Raw genomic sequence first — 24,542 nt, 5'->3', positions numbered from 1 at the left:
TGCCAGATATAATTTATCATCTTATCCTGCTAGTGTGCTATATACCCTTTTGATTGACGGATTCTTTATCGGTCCCGGCTAATTGTAAGTTAAGTGGGGATAAACCCGGTCGAAGGTAAAACTTGAAATGCGATAAAAAGAGGAGGAGGAGAAAGAGAAGAAGAAAAAATATCATATCATTCTAATTGAGCTCGAGTTAGAGATACCGATAAGACGCAGGTGTGCATCGCTCCTGCGTGGTCCACCGATCGAATCGATCGATCATTATCAAACAGACTACTACCTATATGAAATCATGCCACGTGCAATTATTATTTCTTTTTCTTTTTTTTTTTTTTTTTTCTTTTTCGGTTCTATTACAGATTATTGGATAACGCGATAAGACGTGTAATTTTAACCAAGAAATACCATCGGCCAATTTCTTTTCCAGTCATCTTGTTTTAATCGTCCGACCTATTAAGATCCGATCCGAAACGAATTATTTTTGATTAGTGACAAACGTATCAAATGTAAATAGGTGTAGGTGTCGTTAGTAAACCGGTTGAATTTATAATTTATTGGCAAGTAAAATAATATCAACCTTATCGACAAGATGATCGGTACCTTATCAACATAGAATATCGTATATTTGTATACGTAGAGGAACGGTAAAAAGTGAGCGAGGAAAAAGAAATTTGTGAAAATGAACCAAAGTATCTTGTTGCTAACGCTGTGTTGCGCGTTTACGTTAACGTCTTGCCAGAACAAAGAGAATAAAAATAAGTGCGTATGGTACGGAGACTGTGGTCTGTCGGAGGATAATAGGCCTCGTACGTGCGTGTACAATGGTGCACCGCAACCTGTCAATAACACGATCGTAGCAGACCGTCTACGACAGAAATGTCCGCAATATTTCAAAGATACCACCGGTAAGCTTCCTCTCTATTTTCCTTGCGTTTTTCCTCTTACAATGAACACGTGTTTTTATTCCGAATAAAACGTTTCAGACTCGAGTGGACCAACGTTATGTTGCGACCAGGAAAATATCGAAACGTTGGTCTCGAAACTGGACTTGGCCGAAAGTATCTTTGGCAGATGCCCAACGTGTCTAAGAAATTTTTACAAGTTGGTATGCGACATGAGCTGTAGTCCTGAACAGAGTCGATTTCTCAAAGTCTCAAAGACTGAGGTAAATTCGGAAGGGAAGGAATACGTGACAGAAATTCAGGTAACGTATATAATAATAGGTACATATAGCGAAGCAATTTCCTTTCGAAAAAAGTCAAGTAGGTACAACAAGTCCCCTGTTTTAGATTTATCTTTCGGAAGAGTACATGAACGGCACTTACGAGTCTTGTAAGTATATCGTTAACCCAATATCCGGAAGTTTAGCCATGGATTTGGCTTGTGGTGTGCACGGTGCTAGTCGATGTACGCCAAAATTGTAAGTTGTAACTTCCAACTTCCAACTTCCAACTTCCAACTTCCAACTTCCTCTCCCTTTGAACGATGCATTTTTTCATGAAACATTGATAAAACCTCTTGGTTACAGATGGTACGAATATCAAGGTGATCCTGACACGAACGGTTTAACAAGTTTTCGAATGATTTTCCTCACCGATCAGCTTTCTGCGAATGAGACGGTAGAAATGTGGAACGAACCGGTAAAGAGGTGCAACGAATCCTACGATGTAAGTCAGATGGAATCCTTCTTCTTCTTTATCTATAACGCATGTATACGTAAATACTTACTTACTTACTTGCGTAACAACGTATCGACAGGGTTTGTTGGCGTGCAGTTGCGTCGATTGCCCTAAGGCCTGTCCAATTACGAAATTAGCAGAAATCAATTCTAATTTCCTTATTTTTGAGCACAACGGCTACGGTGTTCTGGCAGGAATTGTCCTCGTTTTATTCGTCGCATCTGTGACATTAGCCTATGGAATTTCAAGAAAAATATTCCGCTCCAGTAAGCGAAATCACTCCCAATTCATTTTTCTCAAAACAGAGATCATCTATTATTAATCTATTATTTATCGATTATTATTCGCAGACGTTCCGAAGGACAAGGAGATAGAAAATAATAAAAATCACAAAGGAGGATGGTATTTTCTTCCTTGGAAAAAATTTCACCAACTATTTCATTCATTTTTTGCTATTTGGGGTAAAGGTACGGCTTCCAATTAATCCGATTAATCCGATTAATCCGATTAATCCGATTAATCCGATTAATCCGATTAATCATACGCCTCATAACTTTTCACACTTCCAACATAGGTTTCGCAAAATATCCAGGCATCGTACTGGTCATCTTTTCTTACGTGTTATTGGGATTAAGCTACGGAATTCAATACCTCTCTATAACTAGCGATCCGATTGAAATTTGGGCAGCACCAACTAGCAGAGCTAGAATCGAAAAAGATTATTACGATTCTCATTTTCAACCTTTCTACAGAGCCGAACAGATTTACATCAAATCCGTAGGACTGGACAAGGTAAAAAGGAAGAAATGAGGCATGAATAAATTGAGACTTTAATTATTTAATTATTATTATTGTGTTCAGGTAACGCACAATACGTCGAGCGGTCTCCTCGAATTCGGTCCAATTTTCAACAAGGAGTTTTTATTGGCGGTCTACGATCTTCAGAACAAGATATTGCAAGTGAGTGGTAAAAACTAAAAAAGATGAAACAACTTATTCAAGCGGATTTATCTTGAACGTTGTTACTCGCAGCTTGGACAAGAGGATGGAGAAGGTTTGGAGCGTATTTGTTACGCACCGGTTCAAAACGATTTCACCGGACCCGTTACATTGGATCTTTGCACCGTACAAAGCGTGTGGGGTTATTTTCAAAACAGTCTCGATATTTTTAACCAAACGATCGTGTCCGATCCGTACGAAATTAATTATTTAGATCAATTATACAAGTGCGCTCAGTAAGTATTTTTAATCGCATATACATATGTATGTACATATGTACCTATACCTAATCGCATACAGATGATAATTACGCGTCCTTTTTCCTTTTTCCTTTTTCCTTTTTCCTATGTTTTTCTTTAAGGAATCCGTTCGACCCAAATTGTTTAGCGCCGTACAAAGGGCCTGTTTTGCCTGCGTTAGCTTACGGTGGATTTCTGCGAGAAGATGAATTTAACTATGATTCGAAAGATTACATCAAAGCAAGTGGTTTGATATTATCCTTCCTGGTGAAAAATTCGTTAAACGATTCGGTGCTCGAATCGATTTACAAATGGGAACAGCGGTAAGTTGAAATCGCTTAAACTTTGAAATAATCCCAACTAATAGGTAGGTACACTTATCTTTAGATTTCTCGATTTTATGAAGGAATGGAACATTAAAGAACGTCCGAAATTCATGGATGTAGCGTATACTACAGAAAAATCAATTCAAGATGAATTGGAACGATCTTCGAAAGCAGAAGCGTTAACGGTAGTTTTCAGCTACCTCTTGATGTTCCTTTACGTTGCGTTTGCATTAAGCAAAATAAAATGTTCCCTGAAAGAATATTTCGTAAGTTTCGTAACGCTCTTTTCTGGCTTTTCTTCAACTTTTTCTCACTTCTTCTTCAATGTTTCGGCAATTTTCAATTTTAGGCCAACGGTAAAATGATGATTAGCATCGGTGGAGTTTTAATAGTAATAGCCTCGGTAGCTTCTTCTCTCGGTCTATTTGGCTATATCGGGGTATCCACCACGCTACTTACCATCGAGGTAAGCGAGAACGCTATATGTAATATGTTTTCTCAATAATTTTCTGAAATTACCTATAATGCCTAGGTGATCCCGTTCTTGGTATTGGCCGTGGGAGTGGATAATATATTTATTTTGGTTCAAACGCACGAAAGAAATCCGAAACACCCCGACGAATCGATACCGGATCATATCGGAAGAATTATGGCGAAAGTTGGTCCATCGATGTTACTTACCAGTACTTCCGAGTGTCTTTGTTTCTTGATCGGTTAGCCTAATCTACGTAGATTCATCCAACTTGCCAGAATATTTATCGATAAACAATTTATCGTTTACAATTTACAATTTACAATTTACAATTTACAATTTACAATTTATAATTTACAGGAACGTTATCTTCGATGCCGGCTGTAAATACTTTTGCGCTTTATGCATCTTTGTCGATTTTCATCAATTTTATTTTACAAATAACAGCTTTCGTTAGTCTGTTATCACTGGACGAACAAAGATACGAGGTAACCAAGTTCTCCTCTATCGTGTCCTAAAGCGAAATCGTTTCATCTTTTTTTTTTAATTACAATTCTTCCCACCTTTCAGAACAATTTGTTGGATATATTTTGCTGTATGAAAACGGAAAGAAGAGATTCCGCGGAGGAGGAGGAGGAAGACTTTGGTTTAATACACGCGATATTTAAACGATTTTATACACCGTACCTGATGAAAACACCAATCAGAATACTTGTATTGATCGTATTCGTGGTTGCTCTTGTGATGCATGCGGTACTTTTGCCAAATATTGGCATCGGTTTAGACCAAAAGCTATCGATGCCCGAAGATTCTTACGTTTTAAAATATTTTCAGGTAATTTCCACGGTTACGATTAGTTTCGTCTCGTTTCGATTAACAGAAATTCAATGATTCTAGTTTATGGAAGATTTATTGTCAATGGGTCCCCCAGTGTACTTTGTGCTTACCCCTGGCCTCAATTTTACTCGTAAGGAGGTTCAAAATGTAATTTGCGGAGGTCAAGGATGCAATACCGATTCCCTTTATACACAGATCTATTCGGCAGCCAAACAACCTGCTACGTTCGTATACTAAATACTTTACTTTTTTCTTCGCAATTAACCAATTAAGCAATTAAACAATTAGGCATTCCGTTACAGATCGTATTTGTCGAAATCCGCTTCGTCTTGGATAGACGATTATATAGACTGGTCTGGGATTAATGGTTGCTGCAAGTACTTTAAAAATAATCAATCGTTTTGTCCACATACGGAAGGTAAGAATGTCAATTAATGATGAACTTCACTTGTGATGAACAAAAGTAATTTACTCACAGAAGAAATGTTTCTTCCAGTTACTTGCAAGACATGCGATATCGACCTCGATGCTTCCCGACCAAACGATTACAGTTTTCGAAAATATATATCCTATTTTTTGCAAGACATTCCCGATCAAGATTGCGCAAAAGGTGGACGAGCCGCGTATCCGGACGTAAGTAACTAATCGTAAGTAGTACTTGGATAGTACGTTTCAACGGCATCGTCCTTTACGCCATTTACGCCATTTACGCCATTTACGCCATTTACGCCATTTACGCCATTTACAGGCATTAAATTACTACGTTGACAAATATGGACTAACGGATGTTGGGGACAGTTACTTTATGGGATATCATACTCCGTTGAAAAAGTCCTCGGATTGGTACGAATCATTGAAGTATTCTAGAATGATTGCAGCAAATATTACAAAGATGATAAATGAACAAAATTTCACCGATAACCAGATAACCGTCTTTCCATACAGGTTCGTTACTTTTATTATTTCTATCTTGAGCTAAAAATGAAATTCATTTATTTTCAGCGTATTTTACGTATATTACGAGCAGTATCTTACCATTTGGGTAGAAACGTTAACGTCCTTGGGTTTGTCTCTCTGCCTTATTTTCCTGGCGACTCTAGTTCTTACAGGATTCTCCTTATTTTCGGCGGTAATGGTGCTATTCACCGTATTCATGATCATCGTAAACATAGGTGGTCTCATGTATTGGTGGAACATTGAATTGAACGCGGTATCTCTTGTTAATTTGGTAATGGTACGTTATTTCTTTCTTTCTTTCTTTCTTTCTTTCTTTCCTTACGTTCATTCGTAATCGATGCCTAAACTTTTGATTAATTAAAGGCTGCCGGTATATCTGTCGAGTTTTGTAGTCACACGATACATTCCTACTTGAAATCTACAGCATTTACAAGAATCGATCGTGCGTCCGAAACTTTGAACAAAATGGGAAGTTCGGTGAGTCTAGCGTGAGTCTAGACTTCTAGACTATAATATAATAGTAAACTCCATCTTTTTCTTCCTTTATTGTAGGTTTTCTCTGGTATCACTTTAACGAAAATTATAGGAATCGTGGTATTGGCATTCTCCAAAACTCAAATCTTTCAAGTATTCTACTTCAGAATGTATTTGGGTATAGTAATTTTTGGCGCTGCGCATGGCTTAATATTTTTGCCTGTATTGTTAAGTTTCATAGGTAAGATGAAGAAGAATTTCAATTTAAAATCATCGTATACTGTATACGGACATAGTAATACACTAGCCCAATATTTCTTGTTTTTTAAATGTTTCATGAATGACAACAAAATTACAGGTCCCTCGAAAACGTGACGATACTTGTTCAAATCCGAATGAAGAAAGAAAAAGGATAGGATAGCTTCGTCAAACATTTTATTCTGCGATTTTCAATTAATCGCTCTCAGAATCAGTTAAACAAAAAACCATAACCATGCAATTATTACGATGGTTGAAATCAGTTGAAATGTTAAAAGACGCTTTACGTTAAACATCGAGCGGATTAATTTAAGCATTTTATGCGTTATACGTTAAAGTAAAATAGTATTATTATTATTATTATTATTATTATTATTATACGTGTATGTATATATTATTACGTGTATATATGTATAAAAGTATGATATTTAAATACACATATATATATATTTATTGAAACGTACAAATGTAATTGAGACACATGAAATAAGGTTTATATTCGCAACTAATTGTGCATGCAGCTACAAAATGATTGTGTGAATAATTGCGTTGTCAAGCATTTCACCAGAGTCCATAACTGCGAAAAGACCAGTTTTCGTTCTTTGCGCATCTCCAGTACGCATCTTCGCCCTGATTGGCGATACTCCGAAACAAAGTGGAAAGCGATTAGCAGAGAGCTCGCTGCGTTCCCCCACCATCTTCCAACCTGCGCGTCGCAGTTATGAACTCTGGTGAACTGCGGTATACTCACGATCAGGTATACTATACTAAACGAAATCGTAGTTTTCATTATTTCCTTTTGCTCTATCCGACCCAAAGAATGGCGCTTTGGTCTCTATTTGGATATACGATTCGCCATTTTCTTGACCGTGGACAAACACCAATTTCAATATTTTATCATTTTTTCACGATTTGGATAAAATAAGGACCAAAGCGCCATTTCTTTGCAATCTGTTTAGTAATTGAGAACTCGTTTCTAGGGATTTTTCTAGGGACTGTCGGTCAAGTTTTCAACGTTTGCATCACCTGAAACCTGGAACCTGGAACCTGGAACCTGAACGAAGAATAGAGGAAAAACGTTCGTTGCGAATGGTTGCGAACGTCGAACGTCTATGCTAGGGATCATTAGGGACTATCGATATTATTATTTATAGAATAATGGCGTCTGCTTTAGAAAATCTGGAGACCCAATTGGAGCTTTTCATAGAAAACGTAAGACAAATACGTATTATAGTAAGTGATTTTCAACCTCAAGGACAAAACGTATTGAACCAAAAGATGTGAGTATTATAAATGTATTTTATCTGCTCTTTTTTTCTACATACACTCGTGTTAAAAATATTTCATTAACCTAAAGATGGAAGAATTTATTTGGCTTTGTACATAATACGGATACATAATGATATGCTATGATACAAAAGACTGATATTTAAACGTTGATTCATAAGTAGAAAGGGTTATGTGCTTTGGTACTATTATAATATAGATTTGTTTTTGTTTATGTTTTTATTTTTTTTCAGCCAAGGTTTAGTTAATGGTTTACAAGAAATAGATAAATTAAAGTCCCAAGTTCAAGATGTTCATGTACCTTTGGAGGTTTTCGAGTAAGTATATAACGTATCTGTATCTGTAGTAGAAACGAAATTATAAATGATCGCGTGCGATTTCAGCTACATCGATCAAGGCAGAAATCCACAGCTGTACACAAAGGATTGCATAGAAAAAGCATTAACTAAAAACGAGCAAGTGAAAGGAAAGATCGATGCTTACAGAAAATTTAAAGCAAATATGCTCGTAGAATTAACTAGAGTTTTCCCGCACGAATTGGCAAAGTACAGAGCGATACGAGGCGACGAGTGAATACACCGTTAATTTTAATATTCTTCTGTAATCGTTTGTATAAGAAATATTTATTAAAATAAAAAAAGTTTCGGCTCAACTATACTTTAGGGGACACAAAATTATCCACTTTTTTCTTCTCAATCTAATAGTTTTCGATTCGTAGAATCGAAAAATGCAGCAGTTTAAAAGTTATGAGCGTGTAAAGTTTGACACTTTTGGTGCATTTGGTACGTTAATGCGACGTCATATTGGCTTCTTGTCCAATGAACGGTGTCGCTGGGTGTCGCTAGCAGCATACAGAACCAGGTGGGTGACGACCATTTTAGCGGGCGAAGTGAAATGCACATACTAACAGTGAATCACAGTATCAAGTTTGCAAGTGTCAATTCTATGTGGACTATATGTAATTGCATTATTGTTATACATGTATTTGAATTCGGTTAGGTTGGACTATATAATTTCGGGGAGGGGGTGCATTTATCATACCGCCAACGCGTTTATTTCTTGATAGTATCATATCAATTTTGCAAAACATATAATTCCAGGTACTGATGAAACTCACACAGAGAAAATTGAATCCACTTGGCGTTTGGCAAAAGATTGGATGAGAGGAAGGAAGGGGGCGATTTCACGATGACGAATTTGCAGACCGCTTATGTGAATATTTGTGGAGGCGGTTTTGTCGTCACCATAAAATAGATTTATTTGGATCTATGATTGAAGCGATTCGAAGTCAGTATGTTTTCAAATAAGGTAAACGGAAATCACAGTGTGGTCCGTGCGAGGGGCAATCAAATTCAGGATGAATGCAATATGGCGTCATGCTAACCTCAGAAATGTCCTAAAAACGCTTCATTTCAGATACGTGTAACTTGTAACACTACGTGTCATTTCGACAATTACAACTTGCATTTTTGGATTTTGCGTATAAAAAAGTATTAATGTGAAAAATGTTTAAGACCCGTGAAACACTTGCGGAGGCGTAAGGGTGGGCTGAACCCTTTACCCACCTTTACCTGCCTTTACCTGCCTTTACCTGCCTTTACCTGCCTTTACCTGCCTTTACCTGCCTTTACCGAAAGAGAAAAATAGTAAATCCGACCCCACATAAATAATACCCCACTCCTTGATTCCCCTTCTTCGCGATGCTAGCGAAATAAAATGATTGAAACGAAGACGCGTGTAGTCATTCGCGAGAGTGAAAGATTAAATAGCTATCGATAAAGCTAAGAAAGAATTATGATCGCTTTATTAATCATCGTTTCTATCGTTGGAATTTGCAGTAGCGTCGATGTCGAAGATAAGTATCGGTAAGATGCGCATTAAGATTATAATATTATATGCATAAGCATTATTTCACTGTCACGCGTTTTACGCTTATACACGCAATATACAGAAAATATATTGTAAAGGAACTAGCTGAGCTGAGCTGAGCTGAGCTGAGCTGAGCTGAGCTGAGCTGAGCTGAGTGATTTTACTGTGTTACAATTCATGTAGCACGAGTGAAAGTATGATAATTCTAGATTGATAAGTACATATGGATAGGTACGTACGATAGACAAGTAAAAATGTGAAAAAGAAAAATTAATTTTCCCGACAGTTCACCGTGGCATTACAAATGCGAGGGTGGTCTTTGCAAAAAGGAATTAATTAAAAAGGAAATGAAATTGGCTGTCCCGTTGGAAATATGCGAATTGTTTTGCGATGCATCCAGTTTGTTGTGGCCAAAAGCAACCGGTCACTTGTCTCTTAGCAAAAAGATGGTTCACCTTGATCCCGAGAAAATCGAATTAATCGATACGCCGAGTGGTACACAAGTTGAACATCTTCTTGAAAGGAACATGGATTTATTACGAGAGAATGCAAAGAATTTGAACGGGAAATTAATAGAAAGTGGCGATGGTGGTGCAGGTATGGTTGTACGATTTACGGGACTCGTTAAAACTGACCGTATCAAATTGACCTTGCACACGGATGAAAGTTACAGTTTAACTGTGACACAAGTAAACGAAACGGTGAGTCGTTTAATACATATGTACTTAACTTATTTCTTATTTCTCGATACTGGAAACTTATTATAGTTGCTGGAAACAAGAGTGACCGCGAGATCGTATTTCGGTGCACGACACGCGCTGGAAACGTTGAGTCAGATGATCGTTTTCAACGATTTTCGGAATCAGATTGAAATTCCAAATGAAATCTCGATTACCGATGGACCCGTATATCCGTACCGTGGACTATTACTGGATACCAGCCGTAATTTCGTCGACAAGTCAAAGATATTAAAAACGATCGATGGAATGGCCATGTCAAAGTTAAATACTTTACACTGGCACATTGTCGATTCTCAGAGTTTTCCGTATGTCAGCAGAAGGTGGCCAAAATTTTCAACGTTCGGTCGTTACGCTCGAAACAAGATCTACGATCAGAAAGACATTAACGAGATTCGGGATTACGGGCTGGTTCGTGGTGTCAGAGTATTGCCGGAATTTGACGCACCAGCCCACGTAGGAGAAGGATGGCAATGGGTATAAAATATTTATCTCTTCCCTTTTTTAATTCTAACCACCTTCCGAAAAGTCCTCTTCCTCGAATATACATACATACATACATACATATGTATAGAAAATTTACAGGTAGGAAACGATGCGATCGTTTGCTTCAAAGCAGAACCATGGAAAAGTTATTGCGTCGAGCCACCCTGCGGTCAACTTAATCCAACCAGTGATTTTGTATACGAAATTCTCGAAGGAATATACAGAGATATGTTTGAAGATTTTCAACCAGATCTATTTCATATGGGAGGGGACGAAGTGAACCTAAATTGTTGGAACTCCTCGGTCGTTATTCAAAATTGGATGAAAACGGTGAAAGGTTGGAATCTGTCGGAAACGAGTTTCTACATGGTTTGGGAATATTTTCAAGAGCAGGCATTGGAAAGAGTAAGGCTGGCTAACGGAGGCAAAGAAATACCCGTTATTTTATGGACCAGCGGTCTAACCAACGAAAAGAATATCAATCGTTTGGATCCGGATAAATACATAATACAAATTTGGACGACCGCAAAAGATCCTACGGTCGCTAGATTATTACGAAATAATTTTAGAGTGATCTTTTCGAATTACGATGCCCTTTATTTAGATTGCGGGTAAATAAAGTTGAAGACTTAATAAGTTGGACGCTTTCTTGTTATTCTTTATTCTTTATTCTTTATTCTTAATCTATAATTTGTTTCAGTTTCTCAGCGTGGATCGGTGATGGTAATAATTGGTGTTCTCCTTATAAAGGCTGGCAAAAGGTTTACGAAAATTCTCCTTTCAAGATAATTAGGTCGCAAGGCCTCGAGATGAAAAGGAATCTCGTGTTAGGTGAAAGACAAGCTTCTTTGTACAATAAATTCGCATATGAATAATCTATAGATATATGCATACGTGTTATAGGAGGCGAAGCGACTCTTTGGACGGAACAAGCTGATAGCGTGTCCGTTGATTCAAAGCTATGGCCTAGATCCGCGGCGCTTGCCGAGAGACTATGGGCAGAGCCAAACTCGAGTTGGATTTATGCAGAGCACAGAATGCTCAGGCACAGACAACGACTCGTAAAAAGAGGTATCCTCGCCGACGCATTGGAACCTGAATGGTGTTTACAAAATCAAGGCCATTGTTACGCTTAATTCTCATTTCATTTCCTTCCAATTCTACATACATATATACTCTCGCATATACTCGTACGCGTATGTAGTGATATTATAATCAATTTGAAAATCGTCTCACAGTCTCTACTATATACATACGCATATGTAGTTTCGTCCGTTCGATCGAATTGAAAAGCAATTTTCCGTTAATAATTTTCTTCTTTCCCATCAAACGGAGTTTTCACAAAGTAGGTGGTCAAAGTCCCCTTTCCTTTCACGTAAGTAGCTCCACGACAGGTCAATTCGTAACCAGCAGCGATCAAAATTTTCCCCGTGTCCTCGGTAACTTGAACCTTTCCCATTTCTCCGCAGCTGTCCATTCTCGATGCCACGTTTACGGTGTTGCCCCAAATGTCGTATTGAGGCTTTTGCGCTCCAATCACACCCGCTATCACGGGACCGTGATTTAAACCTTGCCGAAAGAAATATTCTTTTTACAATTCCTTCTTTCAAAGAGCGCGAGAAAGAGAAGACAGAGAAGACAGAGAAGACAGAGAATTTCCTGCAAAAAACTCACCTATTCTCAATTTGAATCTTTGAAAGGATTCTTTGTTGATTTGATCTAGAATCGTCATCAGTGCGAGAGCAAATTCAACAAGAATGATTATATTATGATCTTGTTGTTTGGTCGGGTCCTAAAATTTGAGGAACAAAGCGAATGTGAATGAAAAAAAGAGAGAAACATGTGCTTTTACATACCTTTCGGTCGGTGTCTTCTTTTCCAGGACTGAGACCGGAAGCAAGCATATAAGTGCTACCGATGGTTTTGATTTTTTCGATCCCGGAAAATTTTGGTTTCAGCAGTAGCTTGTCAAAGTCGCATATAATCTCGTTCAAAAGTCTCAAACACTCCAATCCTTGTTTGTTTATGTCCGTTTCGTCGTAAAACTCTTTGTAATTTGGGATAGACGCAAACATTACAGCGATACTGTTGTATCGTTCGTGATAAAGATCCTGCTTTCGTGATAAAGAAGAAAGAAGCAATAAGCAATATCTTAACTTAACGGAGATAAGTTGGAAGCAAAACTTTTACGTTACCTGAGTAGCTCTAGCGTTCGTTAAGAAATGTTCTGCCACGTGAGCTGGCAATATATTCTCGAGAAGGATCTTGTTGATACCTCTCATCGTTTCTACCTCGTCTTGTTCTATCTTTAGTTTGCTTTGCCAGAGAAAATCGGTTCTCGACGTGTATTCTACTTGTCTATCCAGCACGTGAAGCACAAGGCAGACAAGTGAGAGCAAATATCCGATTTGAAGGAGATAATGAATATTATAATAAGGTCTGCGAATATTATAATAAGGTCGTATTTTTTGGAAAGAAACAAGGGGATAATAAAAAGTAAAGAGGAGTGAATTAGACTGTGACTTGACTTACTCGATCTCTTCGAGCCCGACCGTATAATAGACCCGTACTGCTGATGTTTGCGAGATCGCAACTATCACCGTGATTACCGAGACAAACATCGCGCACAATTTCAACAGAAAGTCGACGCGTAAATGCGTCCATCCTACGACCAAGCACATTACCGCTGAATTTACGTACATCTAAAAAGAACGAGATCAGAGGAAATTGACAAATGCTTTCTTATTATTACTAATAAAGAACAAGTACCGGTGCGATTTCCTGCCCATTCATCCGATCGACATTGATTAGACTAAAAACGGAAGAAACGGTTGCCACAAACACCGTAACCAAGTACACCGTTGATCCGATACCTCTGCCCGAAGCTAATCGGCGACGACGACGACGACGACGACGACGAGCACAGTCGCTTTTGCTCGGCCAAGAAAATATGGAGCACGCGAGGAAAGACACGATACCAGTCGTAAAACAGCTGTAAACCATGATACTTCTGTAATAATAACGGAATTAGCTTAAGAAAATAATGGAAACTTGATCTCGGTAATTACATATAGAGAGAAAGAATACACTTACCTCGGTAAATGAATAATTTGAATAACAAATATCATAAGGTAAATTGTACTCGAGGCGAGAAGATACCAAGGATACTGTTCGTCGATTTCTTCTCGGTATAAAAGTTCTTTGTTTCGATCGTTGAACCGATAAGTAAGGGACGACATGCCCTCGTTACCACCGCGCCACCACCGTCTGAATTCATTCGCACAGCTATTATGCAAGGCTAACAAGTATTTTCTTCAACAAGCTAATACTTACTTTATATCGGTGAAACAGCCAAAATTATTGTTTGCCAAAAGATTAGACTCGATCATAGCAACGCTCTGAAAGAAAGAAATTTCTTTCAATTTCATTGCGTGAATAAAATAAAGGAATTGTCACGACAGCTTACCGTTAAACCAATATTTTTTGCAAGCGTAGCTTCCGCGATATTGGCAAAAGGCTTATCCGCGCCCCAACATTCAACGTACTTGGTCATTTTACTACTCGGCCTCGATCTATTTACAAGTAAAGAAACTTTGTTAAACAACAAAGGCATGCTTGAAAGCAATTGTTTCAACGATCTCAGTCAGTCATGAATGGGGTAGGTAAAAATGACTGGTGGAGAATGGCCCGATGAAATTTCCTGCTAGCTACCTGTCAATCGAATCGGCACACTTCGAATCGAGTTAAGAGATGGTAAATATCGAATAGCCGTTGTGGTCTGTGTTAATAGAGCAGAGTAACGATTAAATTGAATGAGATCAGCCGTGTTCACCTTGACGGTACCGAGGAACCAGGGCCGCCGCGTGCACGTTGATCGTTATCATCCTTGCAATTTTCTCCGCTGCTTTTCTAACAAAATACGAGAAAAGTAGTGATTTCATCCAAGAGACATCGAACAATCAAGAGAGAGCTCACCTCTGGCGGAACTATCAAGAAAGTTTCGACGTTGTGTCGAGCAAGGTAACTTTCTCTCGATCCTCCGTCGCCGGGTTCCACTTCGAAACGGTTTCCCAGTTGAAGCAGAGTGTCTTTGGTAATGTGTACCCTCCTTGAAATGAAATGAAATGAAATGAAATGAAATGAAATGAAAAATGCAATGAATTGAAATGAAATCAACGTACCCGGGTACTCCTCCGCTTTCCATGTGATTTGCTAGCGTAACGTCGTCGCTCCATACATCGAATTGCCATTTCCGTAGACCGAGTACACCGCAGAGAACATTTCCGGTATGGATACCAATTCTCATGTCTACATTGAATCCGGTCGCTTCGCGAACAAATCTAACGCGCAACATTAAACAAACTTTTTCGCGTCCTTTCTTTTCCCTTTATTATTATTTTTACCTTACCTAATCGCTTCGATCATTTGCAATCCCATGTTTACGCAATTGTACGCGTGATTCGGACGAGATATCGGTAATCCGGAAACGCAATAGTAACAGTCACCCAGAATCTTGATTCTCATACATTGATTATCCTAAAAGGGAAAAAACCATTACATTTATGTGAATTACGTTTTCGGTTTGTAAGAATGCATAAAAAACATCCTTTCCCTCAAGTCTAATCCTATCGTATTCTGTTTTCTTTCTATCGCGCGCGTCTCTCCTCTTACCTACATAAGTACATAGATACATATATGTAGATTAATGTAGAAATTAACTAAAATGTCATCCTACTCTCTTTTTTTTTCCCTTTACCTGAGCAATTTGATCGAACCTTCCGAATAATTCATTCAACGTTTTCACTAGGTCAGAAGCCGACAGTTGCTCCGAGAGCGGTGTAAAATTCACTATGTCCGCGTAGAGTATACTGAAATACGCGTAGAAACAGAGAGAAATAGGTATCGTTATCTCTTCTTTCGAGTAGAACTTTGCTTCTTTCTTACTTTTTTCAAACTACTTACCTAACGTTATTGTGTCGCTGAACATACATTTCGTGAAATCTCGTCTGTTTATGTTTGCTAGCTTCCTGACAGGCGTCTGCCATTTTCAGCATAATACTTCTTTTCACCTAGATATCTCGATCCGATCGAAATACAATATCTACATTATAATAAGTTATTCTTGTAATAAGTTATGAAGGCGCAAGAAACTCACCTCGGCGGCGATATACGCTGGAATAACGCTCAACAACAATTGTTCCTGTTGTTCCCTTTCGCATTCTAATTTGATTCTGGATTCGATGACAGTTTTCGTTCCGGAGAAGGTGCGAGTGTGCGCCTTGCCGGTTAATACGCTGTAGTACGATCCTGCGAGAACTGCAGCTAAGAGGAAAACGAGCTCGCTGCACGTCTAAACCGATCATCGCTCGTCAATATTCGTATGGAAATGTATAACGTAGAATATATTCTTGAAATAGGAAAAAGTAGGAAAAAGGAAAAGAACGAACGTACCTGAGCTATGCGTTGGTAGCTAGAATAGTCGAGAAAGGAAAATTGTCTAGCCAAGTGAACGACTATCAGAAGGATGGCAAGAATCGTGGGCGTTTGTCGAGCATCTCTCGGTAATACAGCGATAATCGTGAGAACAAGCAGAAACAAGGGTACCGAGCCACGAATGATTAAAATTCCAATACCTAACACGATCGAAGAAACGAGACCTAGGAGAGACCTAGTTCTAGCCGACGTTGAAGTCGACGGCAATTGTGTTACGAACAGCGAACCCAATGACCAGATCAGCATTACCGTTAAATTTGTTCCAGGAATGATCGCTTTACTCGGATCCTGTAAAAGGATCCTCCTTCATCTCCTTACATCCGTCACTTAAATCGGAAATCGATTCAACTTACTTCCCGATTGCTCAGACAAACGACTCCTAGGGCGACAGTCAAAGCAACCACCGCGACGAGCAATGTACCGGCATACAGAGATGTTGTCAACTTGCCCTCGTATTTATCTCGTAATTCTTCCAATTCTTCCACTCCAGCCTCGTTTACCACCCTTGACCATCCCTCGGATTTCTCTAAAATCCAAATGCAAATTTACAATTGCAAGTAGCAATTTCTCTTTCTCTATCTTGGAAAGTTGGCCGACTGCCATGTCAGTGAGGAGAACTATTTTCGAACGATCTACATGTACGCGCGTCCACAAATATTGCAAACATTTACCTAAATCTTTCATTATTTTCTCTTTTAGAAACGAACGGTTCGTTCGTTTCCTGACTGGTTGCATCACGTAAAGCCTAGAATAAAGAATTCCGAATGCTTCTGCTAGCGAGTCGGTCTAAAGTTAACTCTGGTCAATCGGCCACGGGCCACGGGCCACGGACCGCGGACCGCGGACCGCGGGTCAAGTTCGTTCGCGGAAAATACCTCAATTCGTAAACATTTATAACGAGCATGTATCTATCATTAATGGTTGCAATTGCAATATTAACTTTAATTTTTATCTTCATTTCGTTACCTAAGTTCCATTCGTTACTTTCGTCTTGCATCACGCTTCAGCGGATCCACAGGTAAAAACGTCTTCTCCGTTGTTAATTTTATTTCTACGCGCTGTTAGATTATTTCATCTCTTCCGTTTGTCCGCTTTCCAAATAAACGCATACGAGTTATAAGCAAATTACCAAGAATATACATACATATAGTTTAAAATCCACTTTGTTAACGCTTTCGAAACATTATACGATCATCGTAATCGTTTATTCGTATACACGGGCCGGAATTTCAACGAGCAATTCGTCTTTTAAACGTTTAGTTGCAACGTGCGCAACTTGAATACAGGCAAAAGGATCAAGCGCTCCAACAACTGCTCTCACGAACGTTAAGCTTGCAACTGGTGGTGGTGGTGGTGGTGGTGGTGGTCGAATTACGAGCCAATTCCTATCATTCGTTCAGACTAACTCTATTGCGACTGACTGCAATATACGTATACGACGTACGCACTTTTCTTCCAAAAATAAACACGATTGACTAGTGTTACACTTATCCAGCATTTTGCTGGATGTAAATCGACATTTCTAGTTATTTCTTAATCACACTCGTGCCACATGGTTTTTTAATCAAATAAATATGAAAAAATCCGTTAGAAGCGACACGATGAAGGAATAGAAAACGGCAATAAAGGCGTTACATTTTCTAAAATATATTTTATTAATCGATATACAGCTAAGGAATAAAGAATAAATAAATATTCCGATGTATTTACGTGTACCATATGCGTGTTGATTCTACGTGATATCATACACGCACGCGTTATAAAAATTCCATTTCACGTTCGATACCCACGAATTTTAATTGTTCCGTTGGTCCATATCTATCGGAAAGAAAATATCCGATATATATTTAACAAACTGTTGATCGATAAGCAAAAACAGAGATCTTTACCTGTAGTCAAAAAATAATTCTTCACCAGGTTGAATAGCTCTCTTGGCGAAAATACCTATTCTATGATCACCGTTCACCATCATCACTTTTGCGTAACAATTAGGGTTTATGGAATGATTAGCGAATCTGATTTTATTTCCTTTTCGCGTAGCATCCACAACAAAGTCTGTTTTCAACAAAGTTGAAAAAAGTTGAAGCATCGCAGGTATACTTGTTATATTTCATTACATACTTGATAGAGATCTTACCATTGTTCAGATTGAAAAGAAAACTGCACATGTATTTATCGTAAACTTTCCCTCTTCTGTCAGCCTCGTCTTGACTTATAATTTCACCGCAATATTCCGAAATAAACTCGTTTTTCGCCGCGGACTCTTTAAGGAATATTCCCCAGCCCGCCACGTCGGAAGGTGCCATTAAAAGATGTTTGTCTGAAAAACCAAAGCAATATTATAATGTTAATGTTAATGTTAATTTTAATTTTAATTTTAATTTTAATTTTAATAGGAATATAAAATGAAGCAATTATTAGGAAAAAAAATACATACGAAGACCACGTTGAACGCTAACGTTTCTGCAAGATATCTTAGTAATGTGAAACTGATCTGCACCGCAAGTCTGACAAAGATCTGGATCGCATTCCCTTACGGCCAAGTAACAGGGACACTGTTTCGTATTGCACTGAGCTTTGCATCTACATCCTGGGAAACGATTCTGGCATTCGCTGCTGCACTGGCAAAACTTTTCGCAAAAATTCTGAGCTTGTATACAAGGACACGAGTTATCGCATTGTCTCCCTGGATGGTCGCACGGCGCAAAGTTATGTACGTGATTAGCACCTTGAACAGACAACATTAAAGTTTCATCGATTTTCATATAAATTTTCTACTCGAATGTATTTCCTACAAAGTACGCATCATACCAGAATCCTTTTTCAGCTGTATCTTTCTACAATGCATCGACCAAAGCCGATGTTTCTTCTTTTTCTTTCGTGGCGGAGTAAAGTCCTTTAAATTTTCGATCGTTGGAATATCCGAAGCTTCTTTCTGCGCAAACTGATACACTTGCTGGCAAGTTTTCGTCAACATTATCTGCGCCAACGCGCACGGATTGCCAGGAAACGCCTTGTGAAGAGCTCGAAACAAACTTTGCTCCGAACCGGTCCAGGAAAATTCGTTTTCCGTTTTGACTCGTTTATCGAAACCCAACAGAGTGAACGGGGCTTGATTATCCGGCTGTACTTGATCTTCCATCGATTCTTCCGACTTTCTCTCCTTGTTCACGTTTTGTTTAAAATCTAATTGGCAACATTTTCTGATATTCTCTAATTGTCAACATTTCTCATATCGATCGAATCGAATTAAAATTAATTACCTTGACAGCCAGCTCCTTGCAAATACTTGTTGCTGTCGTTGCTATCTTCGCTGCTCGCTTCGTTACCAGAATCTACGCTAGCTTGCTTCCGCACTTTTCTAGGTCCTCCTCGTTTCTCCTCGTTCTCCTCCTCCTTTATGTCAGCTGCCTGGGCTGCAAGTTTCTCCTTCATTCCTTCCTATACACCAAAATGATCTATCTTTAACGCTCCATATATCGAATATATTTTCGAATTTACCAAGTGCATGTAACATTCGATTCCGCACGGTTCGGAGAACGGTTTCAGATCAGGTCCTTTTCGTTTCTGCAAATTTGGTCCCGGATGACACACTTGAAGCCCTACAAGTAACCATACAACTTTTTTATACGAGATTATACTTATCGATGATATCAAATGAAATGAAATGAAATGAAATGAAATGAAATGAAATGAAATCAAATCAAATGATAATGGAAGAAAAGGTAAGAAAAGAGAAAGATAAATTCGTCTGAATACAAATGATCGCGTTTCTATACAGTGTGATTGTTTACCTGGCGGCGACGCTCCCCTGGCTGCTACAATAAATCAGTAATTATAAATGACTGTAATCAAGAATACGATATACATATATCAGCAATATGTATCTCGATTTAGATTTTCCAAACTTTTCAAAAGTAAAAGCAATACGAGAGCATGAAATCGAGTCGAAGAAAGGAAAATTTTTCCGCGTTACCGTTCCCATACTCACGATGAAGAAAACAGTCGTATTTGAAACATCTTCGGCAAAAAAGAGTGTGAAACGAGTGCATCGTCTGTTCTCTAGGTACGCTTTTCGCGTTCACCCCGTCGATGTTTGGTGTACATTCTGGCGGTAACACGTTCGGATCTGATCTCTCCGTTAGTTCGATGTACTTTTCTTTTAATTCTTCCGGTCTACCTTTGCCAGGAAACATGCTGGATATCGCCTGGAACGTTTATTGGATCTCTTAAACAAGAGGAAAATGAAACAAGATACATAAACTGTTGAAAACGATTGCCCGCTCCTTACATTGAATATATGCATAGATGGAAATGGTGTACTACTTTTATCGGATTTAGCTTCTTCCGAGGATTTTTCGGTTTTCCATTCCCCCTTGCCGTTGCTATCCTTCTTACTCGTATCTTTATCCTTATCCTTATCCTTACCGTCTTCTTTTTCTTTACCTTTCTTCGTATGCTCTCTATCCTTGTCTTCTCTTTCGTACTGCACCAAAGCGTTCACCAGATCCACAAAAATTGAATCGTCCATAAAACCAGATTCTCTATCTCCGTGAACCTAATAAGATTATTTTCTATAGAGCTTGCCGATATACATATAAACGGTCTATTTTCATTTTCATTTTCATTTTCATTTTCATTTCATACTTTTCCATCGTAATTTTTTATCAACTCCTCTATGAACGTGCCATCTTGATCTAAAATTTCATCCCCCATGTACGGTATGTTATGTAGCACAGTTTCATCTTCGACCATAAAATTTTGTTGTATCGGCGCCCAAGTATACATGGTCGGTATAGGAGTAACAGCGTTAATAATTTTAACAGGACAGCTTTGAACATCTCCGTCGGAACTGGCAACTTCAGCTTTTTTCATGCAAGACACGTGGGCTGGGATATCCTGCATCGCGAGCCACATCGCTTTTCCGTCCGCCCATCGTTTTTGTTCAATCGTCAGAAGCTCTGATTTTCAGATCAACAAGATTCGAATATAAAATACCTATTAATTTACTTACATACATACATTATTTATTTATTTTTTCTCTCAAACATTTCTACTCTTCTTTCTCCTCTCCTCTTTTATTCGACAAAGAAAACAAGTAGCATATATGTATATACGGCAGTTGTTCACCAGAGTTCATAACTGCGAAAAGACCAGTTTTCGTTCTTTCGTGCGCATCTTCGCCCTGATTGGCGAAGAGTCCATCATTACGAGTGTATAACGGGTAGCACGATTTTTTACTCACGTGTATCATTCTGTATTCTTCCTATTCAACCGTACGTACTATTGTTTCACCCCGTATATTAAAAGCGATTAGCGGAGTAGGAGTTCGAGGCTCGCCAAGTTCCCCCTACCATCTTCCAACCTGCGCGTCGCAGTTATGAACTCTGGTGAACTGCGGTATACATACATAGAATTTTACTCCCCCGACTTAATGATTAATCCTTTTATCGATCAAATGGTTGGTTTAACATTTCGTTAAATTACGAAGAAAAAGAAAGATCTATTAGTATATATACATATACATTATATTATACTAACCAGACATAACCTTACGATTTTGATTCCAAGCAATCTTCACCTCGTCTGCTCGCTTGTAACGTTTCATTTGGCGTAAACGCATATATTCGGACTTGACGCGTTTCCTCCATTCCGCAGATATTTTTGCTTTCGACATTATAACGCGAAATTAATTCATTGTTAAAAAGAAACAACTCGAGCAGGACCTCCAACTTCCGCTCTTGTGAATTTCATGCAAATTTTAACTCCAGCGAGGAAAGTTCAGGCGGCGCTGAAGTCGCTTCTCTACATGCAAATATTTAGTTGTATAAATATTTTCTCCAACTTTTCTTGAAAACCACAATCAAAATGGCTCTAAAACATGTAGTCATAGGCAAGTTTCTTCTTCTACTTTTCATTCATGATATTTCACGATCGTTAGAAATTAATTTCCAAAATATTAGGTTTTGTCACACATGAGGTTATATAATTGCCTCAGGTGGGGGTACCGGCTTTATTGGAAGGCAGATAATTAATTCGTTAACAGGCAAAGGTGTTTCGCATACGTGTATATCTCGCATGCCTGGACCTAATCGAATATCATGGGTGAGAAAAACTACTTACTGACTTTTATCTTTCTCTATCGAATGCTTGACGATATCGAAATGTCATATAAAATTGATAGCACGATTTGGAATGTTACGGTTTACCTGAAAACACGACCGCCGTAATTAATGTTGCTGGTCAAAATGTACTTGATCCGAAACAACGATGGTCCGAAGGATTTAAACAGAATGTTATAAACAGCCGTGTAAAGACGACAAAGTTGTTGGCCGAAGCTATAATAAATACTAAAGCCGATGCTTTTCTAACAATTTCTGGAGTAGCTTATTATAAACCGAATAACATTGAATACACAGAAGAAAGCAAATGCGAAAAGTATGATTTCCTATCAGGTAACAAAACTTTTATTTCTGATGAAATTTCTTGCTGCACGCGTCTTACATAAATTACAATCTTCTGTCAGAGCTCTGTCACGATTGGGAAAGAGCTGCTCAGCTTCCAAAAGATAGCGCTACCAGACAGGTAATAATTAGATCCGGAGTTGTATTAGGAAAAGATGGCGGTATGATTAAACAAATATATTTGCCATTTTTTATCGGTTTGGGTGGTCCTATCGGTAATGGCAATCAGTACATGCCTTGGATACACGTAACCGATCTTGTTAATATGTTTTTCTTTTCTCTTGACAACAAAAATGTCCAAGGTATATTAAACGGTGTTGCTCCGGAGGTAATTGAAATTCAACCGAATTTGAAATTATTCTAAACAGATTTCTAATAAACTGATAGAATTTCATTACTCTGTCAACAGATTATAACCAATAAAGAATTTACTAAGGTGTTTGCGTCAACGATGCGAAGACCTGCCGTTATTCCTATACCGCGCGTTGCATTAAATATCCTTTTCAATAAAGAACGTGCAAAAGTTTGTATTTAACCTATTTTTTTATTCTTATTTTGAAAAAAATCATTACATCAATTCCTTTTCAGATTATGTTGGAAGGACAAAAAGTTGTACCAAAACGCGTCAAAGAGTTAGGCTTTCGCTACCAATTTCCCGATATTCACTCTGCTTGTTCTGAAATACTTGTTGGTAAAAGTATTGGACGACAGCAATGAAGAAACAGTTACAGTAAAATATGTTTATATATTTTTTATATAAAAAATACTGATGTATGTTTAATTTACTAATTTTCAGGAGTTACAATTCCCTCAACTTACCACCAATTAACATATTAGTGGTACATAGCGTATTTATTTTCTAGATAATAATAATAAAATAACAGATTGAAACGCATTTTATTCAATTTAATTTGAACTCAAAAAATAATTAATCCGTTTTTTCAGTTCTTGTAATTCGTTCCTCGTAAAACCTTGCATACTTAAACATTTCATTTTTCCATTTTTCTCAAGTATAAAAAGTCCTTTTTCGACGGTAACTCCAATGTATCTTATATCGCTAAGTTTCATTGAAACGCACGAATCGTATGCTGCTGTAAAATATAATTTATCTATCCAATTATATCTTACGATAGTAGCTTTATTCTCATCTTTATCTAATAATAAATCCTGCCATTCTCCAAATCCATCCAAAATGAACATAATCAGCCCGAAAAGCAAAACAATCATGCGAACAAGATTACGCGTTAACTGCCAGGATATTTCAGCGAAAATAATTGTCGACACTAAAAACGATAAATTCATTACCATTCTAACATAGAAATACACGGTGATGAAGAAACTTTTAATTAAGTCATCAACGTAAATTGATCGTATGTTGATCGATCAGTCATATTATAAAATACGACTCTATCTTACAGCCAAGTAACAACCATGCGATAAATCCTGGCTTCCGACAAACGTGAATTTTTCGTTGGTTAAAAATGATAATTTCTGGTTTTAAAATAGGCAAAATCATAATGCCAGGATAAAATTTCTTACGTCTAACTTGGTAACAAAAATTTGAATTTGTTTTTCAATCGATTGTTTATCGATTATCGATTATCGATTATCGATTGTCAATTGTCGGTTGCAAATATAGCAGAAAAATAATAATAAAATAACCCCCTGTGGCTCGGGGGGAATAGAATACGGCCACGGTATTCCCTGCCTGTCGTAAGAGGCGACTAAAAGGGGGATGTAAAGGAGCGAGTGAGAACTAATAATAATGCAGAAGCCTAAGAGCGTAAATGTAACGGGCAAAGCGAAAGAAAGAATGTATACCGCAGTTTACCAGAGTCCATATGTCCATAACTGTCCATAACTGTCCATAACTGTCCATAACTGCGAAAAGACCAGTTTTCGTTCTTCGCGCATCTCCAGTACGCATCTTCGCCCTGATTGGCGATACTCCGAAACAAAGTG

General features: G+C 38.2%; 7 protein-coding genes across 26 annotated transcripts; 4 read left to right on the top strand and 3 right to left on the bottom strand.

Moving 5' to 3' along the window:
* Positions 1 to 55: 55 nt before the first annotated feature.
* On the top strand, positions 56 to 7,363 carry LOC114880737 (NPC intracellular cholesterol transporter 1 homolog 1b-like). Of its 3 annotated transcripts, XM_029197064.2 has the most exons (23): positions 56 to 908; positions 987 to 1,207; positions 1,293 to 1,423; positions 1,532 to 1,670; positions 1,762 to 1,948; positions 2,033 to 2,149; positions 2,257 to 2,474; positions 2,544 to 2,642; positions 2,715 to 2,917; positions 3,043 to 3,243; positions 3,308 to 3,512; positions 3,596 to 3,712; positions 3,779 to 3,959; positions 4,079 to 4,206; positions 4,289 to 4,552; positions 4,616 to 4,779; positions 4,858 to 4,973; positions 5,052 to 5,188; positions 5,304 to 5,500; positions 5,558 to 5,789; positions 5,876 to 5,989; positions 6,065 to 6,227; positions 6,345 to 6,575. In XM_029197064.2, the coding sequence occupies exons 1-23, from the start codon at positions 683 to 685 to the stop codon at positions 6,359 to 6,361; spliced, it is 3,777 nt and encodes a 1,258-aa protein (XP_029052897.1). In that variant the 5' UTR covers positions 56 to 682; the 3' UTR covers positions 6,362 to 6,575. The 3 variants fall into 3 exon arrangements, with proteins under 3 accessions (XP_029052897.1, XP_029052898.1, XP_029052899.1); XM_029197065.2 differs by lacking the exons at positions 5,558 to 5,789; positions 5,876 to 5,989; positions 6,065 to 6,227; positions 6,345 to 6,575 and adding an exon at positions 7,225 to 7,363; XM_029197066.2 differs by lacking the exons at positions 5,558 to 5,789; positions 5,876 to 5,989; positions 6,065 to 6,227; positions 6,345 to 6,575 and having other exon boundaries at positions 5,052 to 5,202; positions 5,304 to 5,396.
* LOC114880752 (mediator of RNA polymerase II transcription subunit 10) lies at positions 7,299 to 8,188 on the top strand. The gene is made up of 3 exons (XM_029197112.2): positions 7,299 to 7,524; positions 7,765 to 7,848; positions 7,915 to 8,188. The coding sequence occupies exons 1-3, from the start codon at positions 7,403 to 7,405 to the stop codon at positions 8,102 to 8,104; spliced, it is 396 nt and encodes a 131-aa protein (XP_029052945.1). The 5' UTR covers positions 7,299 to 7,402; the 3' UTR covers positions 8,105 to 8,188.
* Positions 8,176 to 11,855, top strand: LOC114880743 (chitooligosaccharidolytic beta-N-acetylglucosaminidase). Of its 5 annotated transcripts, XM_029197086.2 has the most exons (8): positions 8,176 to 8,392; positions 8,632 to 8,839; positions 8,948 to 9,396; positions 9,687 to 10,101; positions 10,168 to 10,614; positions 10,723 to 11,234; positions 11,324 to 11,454; positions 11,527 to 11,855. In XM_029197086.2, the coding sequence occupies exons 3-8, from the start codon at positions 9,326 to 9,328 to the stop codon at positions 11,757 to 11,759; spliced, it is 1,809 nt and encodes a 602-aa protein (XP_029052919.1). In that variant the 5' UTR covers positions 8,176 to 8,392; positions 8,632 to 8,839; positions 8,948 to 9,325; the 3' UTR covers positions 11,760 to 11,855. The 5 variants fall into 5 exon arrangements, with proteins under 5 accessions (XP_029052919.1, XP_029052916.1, XP_029052921.1 ...); XM_029197083.2 differs by having other exon boundaries at positions 8,632 to 9,396; XM_029197088.2 differs by lacking the exon at positions 8,948 to 9,396 and having other exon boundaries at positions 8,281 to 8,392.
* Positions 11,750 to 17,467, bottom strand: LOC114880740 (adenylate cyclase type 2). 6 transcript variants are annotated; one of them, XM_029197073.2, is made up of 20 exons: positions 17,083 to 17,467; positions 16,788 to 16,861; positions 16,470 to 16,642; positions 16,075 to 16,404; positions 15,779 to 15,973; positions 15,586 to 15,692; positions 15,380 to 15,491; positions 15,032 to 15,159; positions 14,805 to 14,963; positions 14,599 to 14,731; positions 14,456 to 14,532; positions 14,090 to 14,195; positions 13,957 to 14,021; positions 13,717 to 13,908; positions 13,393 to 13,633; positions 13,156 to 13,325; positions 12,819 to 13,062; positions 12,480 to 12,734; positions 12,298 to 12,415; positions 11,750 to 12,192 (listed from the first exon to the last, which is right to left on the bottom strand). In XM_029197073.2, the coding sequence occupies exons 1-20, from the start codon at positions 17,091 to 17,093 to the stop codon at positions 11,927 to 11,929; spliced, it is 3,156 nt and encodes a 1,051-aa protein (XP_029052906.2). In that variant the 5' UTR covers positions 17,094 to 17,467; the 3' UTR covers positions 11,750 to 11,926. The 6 variants fall into 6 exon arrangements, with proteins under 6 accessions (XP_029052906.2, XP_029052908.2, XP_029052907.2 ...); XM_029197075.2 differs by having other exon boundaries at positions 12,819 to 12,981; XM_029197074.2 differs by having other exon boundaries at positions 13,393 to 13,615.
* On the top strand, positions 16,893 to 23,475 carry LOC114880746 (epimerase family protein SDR39U1). Of its 4 annotated transcripts, XM_029197100.2 has the most exons (8): positions 16,893 to 17,134; positions 21,825 to 22,009; positions 22,115 to 22,221; positions 22,301 to 22,571; positions 22,643 to 22,908; positions 22,990 to 23,103; positions 23,169 to 23,310; positions 23,377 to 23,475. In XM_029197100.2, exons 2-7 carry the CDS (start codon positions 21,985 to 21,987, stop codon positions 23,295 to 23,297), a joined length of 912 nt encoding a protein of 303 aa, XP_029052933.1. In that variant the 5' UTR covers positions 16,893 to 17,134; positions 21,825 to 21,984; the 3' UTR covers positions 23,298 to 23,310; positions 23,377 to 23,475. The 4 variants fall into 4 exon arrangements, with proteins under 4 accessions (XP_029052933.1, XP_029052932.1, XP_029052931.1 ...); XM_029197099.2 differs by having other exon boundaries at positions 21,888 to 22,009; positions 23,169 to 23,475; XM_029197098.2 differs by having other exon boundaries at positions 23,169 to 23,475.
* LOC114880742 (histone-lysine N-methyltransferase E(z)) lies at positions 17,748 to 21,881 on the bottom strand. 6 transcript variants are annotated; one of them, XM_029197078.2, is made up of 12 exons: positions 21,658 to 21,881; positions 20,764 to 21,077; positions 20,408 to 20,674; positions 20,093 to 20,324; positions 19,911 to 19,931; positions 19,618 to 19,718; positions 19,380 to 19,557; positions 18,928 to 19,302; positions 18,554 to 18,844; positions 18,254 to 18,436; positions 18,006 to 18,171; positions 17,748 to 17,934 (listed from the first exon to the last, which is right to left on the bottom strand). In XM_029197078.2, exons 1-12 carry the CDS (start codon positions 21,791 to 21,793, stop codon positions 17,874 to 17,876), a joined length of 2,325 nt encoding a protein of 774 aa, XP_029052911.2. In that variant the 5' UTR covers positions 21,794 to 21,881; the 3' UTR covers positions 17,748 to 17,873. The 6 variants fall into 6 exon arrangements, with proteins under 6 accessions (XP_029052911.2, XP_029052913.2, XP_046142452.1 ...); XM_029197080.2 differs by having other exon boundaries at positions 19,911 to 19,934; positions 20,108 to 20,324; XM_046286496.1 differs by having other exon boundaries at positions 20,108 to 20,324.
* LOC114880751 lies at positions 23,475 to 24,542 on the bottom strand. Its single transcript, XM_029197111.2, has 2 exons — positions 23,997 to 24,542; positions 23,475 to 23,863 (listed from the first exon to the last, which is right to left on the bottom strand). The coding sequence occupies exons 1-2, from the start codon at positions 24,094 to 24,096 to the stop codon at positions 23,487 to 23,489; spliced, it is 477 nt and encodes a 158-aa protein (XP_029052944.1). The 5' UTR covers positions 24,097 to 24,542; the 3' UTR covers positions 23,475 to 23,486.

The sequence above is a fragment of the Osmia bicornis genome, chromosome 7 (assembly GCF_907164935.1).
Source record: "Osmia bicornis bicornis chromosome 7, iOsmBic2.1, whole genome shotgun sequence".
NCBI classification, from domain to species: Eukaryota; Metazoa; Arthropoda; class Insecta; order Hymenoptera; family Megachilidae; genus Osmia; species Osmia bicornis.
This window is presented reverse-complemented; position numbering and strand designations above follow the sequence as displayed.